Source organism: Oncorhynchus masou, chromosome 8 (genome assembly GCF_036934945.1).
Source record: "Oncorhynchus masou masou isolate Uvic2021 chromosome 8, UVic_Omas_1.1, whole genome shotgun sequence".
NCBI classification, from domain to species: Eukaryota; Metazoa; Chordata; class Actinopteri; order Salmoniformes; family Salmonidae; genus Oncorhynchus; species Oncorhynchus masou.
This window is the reverse complement of record NC_088219.1, coordinates 36,164,242-36,166,741: the sequence shown is the minus strand read 5'-3', so window position 1 is coordinate 36,166,741 and position 2,500 is coordinate 36,164,242. Positions and strand designations below refer to the sequence as shown.

Here is a 2,500-nt window from a genome sequence, read left to right as displayed (position 1 = left end):
GCTATTGTCTTTCTCTCTCTTTCTTCATCCCCCCTCTCTATTTCTCTCTCTCTCTCTTCATCCCCCCTCTCTATTTCTCACTCTCTCTTTCTTCATCCCCCCTCTCTATTTCTCACTCTCTCTCTTCATCCCCCTCTCTATTTCTCACTCTCTCTCTTTTCATCCCCCCTCTCTATTTCTCACTCTCTTTTCACCCCCCTCTATTTCTCACTCTCTCTTTTCATCCCCCTCTATATTTCTCACTCTCTCTCTTCACCCCCCTCTCTATTTCTCACTCTCTATTTCTCACTCTCTCTTTTCATCCCCCCTCTCTATTTCTCACTCTCTCTATTTCTCACTCTCTCTTTTCACCCCCTCTCTATTTCTCACTCTCTCTATTTCTCACTCTCTCTTTTCATCCCCCTCTCTATTTCTCACTCTCTCTCTTTTCATCCCCCTCTCTATTTCTCACTCTCTTTTCACCCCCTCTATTTCTCACTCTCTTTTTCATCCCCCTCTATATTTCTCACTCTCTCTCTTCACCCCCCTCTCTATTTCTCACTCTCTCTATTTCTCACTCTCTCTTTTCATCCCCCTCTATATTTCTCACTCTCTCTCTTCACCCCCCTCTCTATTTCTCACTCTCTCTATTTCTCACTCTCTCTTTTCATCCCCCCTCTCTATTTCTCACTCTCTCTTTTCATCCCCCCTCTCTATTTCTCTCTCTCTCTTTTCATCCCCCCTCTCTATTTCTCACTCTCTCTCTTCATCCCCCCTCTCTATTTCTCACTCTCTCTCTTTTCATCCCCCCTCTCTATTTCTCACTCTCTCTTTCTTCATCCCCCCTCTCTATTTCTCACTCTCTCTCTTCACACCCCTCTCTATTTCTCACTCTCTCTCTTCACACCCCTCTCTATTTCTCACTCTCTCTATTTCTCACTCTCTCTTTTTATCCCCCTCTCTATTTCTCACTCTCTCTATTTCTCACTCTCTCTTCAACCCCCTCTCTATTTCTCACTCTCTCTTTTCACCCCCCTCTCTATTTCTCTCTCTCTCTTCACCCCCTCTCTATTTCTCTCTCTCTCTTCACCCCCTCTCTATTTCTCACTCTCTCTCTCTTCATCCCCCCTCTCTATTTATCTCTCTTTTCATCCCCCCTCTTTCTTTTCTCACTCTCTTTTCATTCCCCTCTCTATTTCTCTCTCTCTCTTTTCATTCCCCTCTCTATTTCTCACTCTCTCTTTTCACCCCCTCTCTATTTCTCACTCTCTTTTCACCCCCTCTCTATTTCTCTCTCTCTCTTCACCCCCTCTCTATTTCTCACTCTCTCTCTCTTCATCCCCCCTCTCTATTTATCTCTCTTTTCATCCCCCCTCTTTCTTTTCTCACTCTTTTCATTCCCCTCTCTATTTCTCTCTCTCTCTTTTCATTCCCCTCTCTATTTCTCACTCTCTCTTTTCACCCCCTCTCTATTTCTCACTCTCTTTTCACCCCCTCTCTATTTCTCTCTCTCTCTTCACCCCCTCTCTATTTCTCACTCTCTCTCTCTTCATCCCCCCTCTCTATTTCTCTCTCTCTCTCTCATCCCCCTCTCTATTTCTCACTCTCTCTCTTCATCCCCCCTCTCTATTTCTCACTCTCTCTCTTCATCCCCCCTCTCTATTTCTCACTCTCTCTCTTCATCCCCCCTCTCTATTTCTCACTCTCTCTCTCCATCCCCCCTCTCTATTTCTCACTCTCTCTCTTCATCCCCCCTCTCTATTTCTCACTCTCTCTCTCTTCATTCCCCTCTCTATTTCTCACACTCTCTCTCTCTCTTCATCCCCCTCTATTTCTCTCTCTCTTTTTCATCCCCCTTTCTCTCTCTCTCTTCATCCCCCCTCTCTCTTTCTCTCTCTCTCTTCATCCCCCCTCTCTCTTTCTCACTCTCTCTTTTCATCCTCCCTCTCTATTCTCTCTCTTCATCCCCCCTCTCTATTCTCTCTCTCTCTCTCTCTCCAGTTGTCGATGAATGACTTCAGCGTCCACCGCATCATCGGTCGGGGGGGTTTCGGGGAGGTGTACGGCTGCAGGAAGGCTGACACTGGCAAGATGTGAGTAACGCAGGAACGTGAACGAGTACGGGAGGGGCAAAGAGGGGTGGCGAAGTGGAGGAAACAAACATACACGGGACGATAAATGAGGAGGCGCGGGGGGGGGGTGTACAAGAGAAGACAAAAGATCAACAGGAATGATGGTCCCTCAGAACCAGTAAGGTGTGTGTGTCTCAGGTATGCCATGAAGTGTTTGGATAAGAAGAGGATCAAGATGAAGCAGGGGGAGACTCTGGCTCTGAACGAGAGAATTATGCTGTCACTTGTCAGCACAGGGGTACGTTCCACACACACACACACACACACACACACACACACACCTACAAGGCAAGATCACACACACACACACATTTACCAGGCAAAAGTTTGGACAAACCTACTCATTCAAAGGTTTTTCTTTATTTTTACTATTTTCTGCATTGTGGCAC

At 46.4% G+C, this 2,500-nt stretch overlaps 1 protein-coding gene across 1 annotated transcript in view; it reads left to right on the top strand.

Annotated features, from left to right (window-relative positions):
* Positions 1 to 2,500, top strand: part of LOC135544586 (G protein-coupled receptor kinase 3-like) — a 66,653-nt gene that overhangs the window by 39,765 nt on the left and 24,388 nt on the right. Inside the window, exons 8-9 of the mRNA XM_064972315.1 lie at positions 1,981 to 2,072; positions 2,250 to 2,349. Coding sequence (XP_064828387.1) covers positions 1,981 to 2,072; positions 2,250 to 2,349 — 192 coding nt within the window. The remainder of the gene's footprint in view (positions 1 to 1,980; positions 2,073 to 2,249; positions 2,350 to 2,500) is intronic.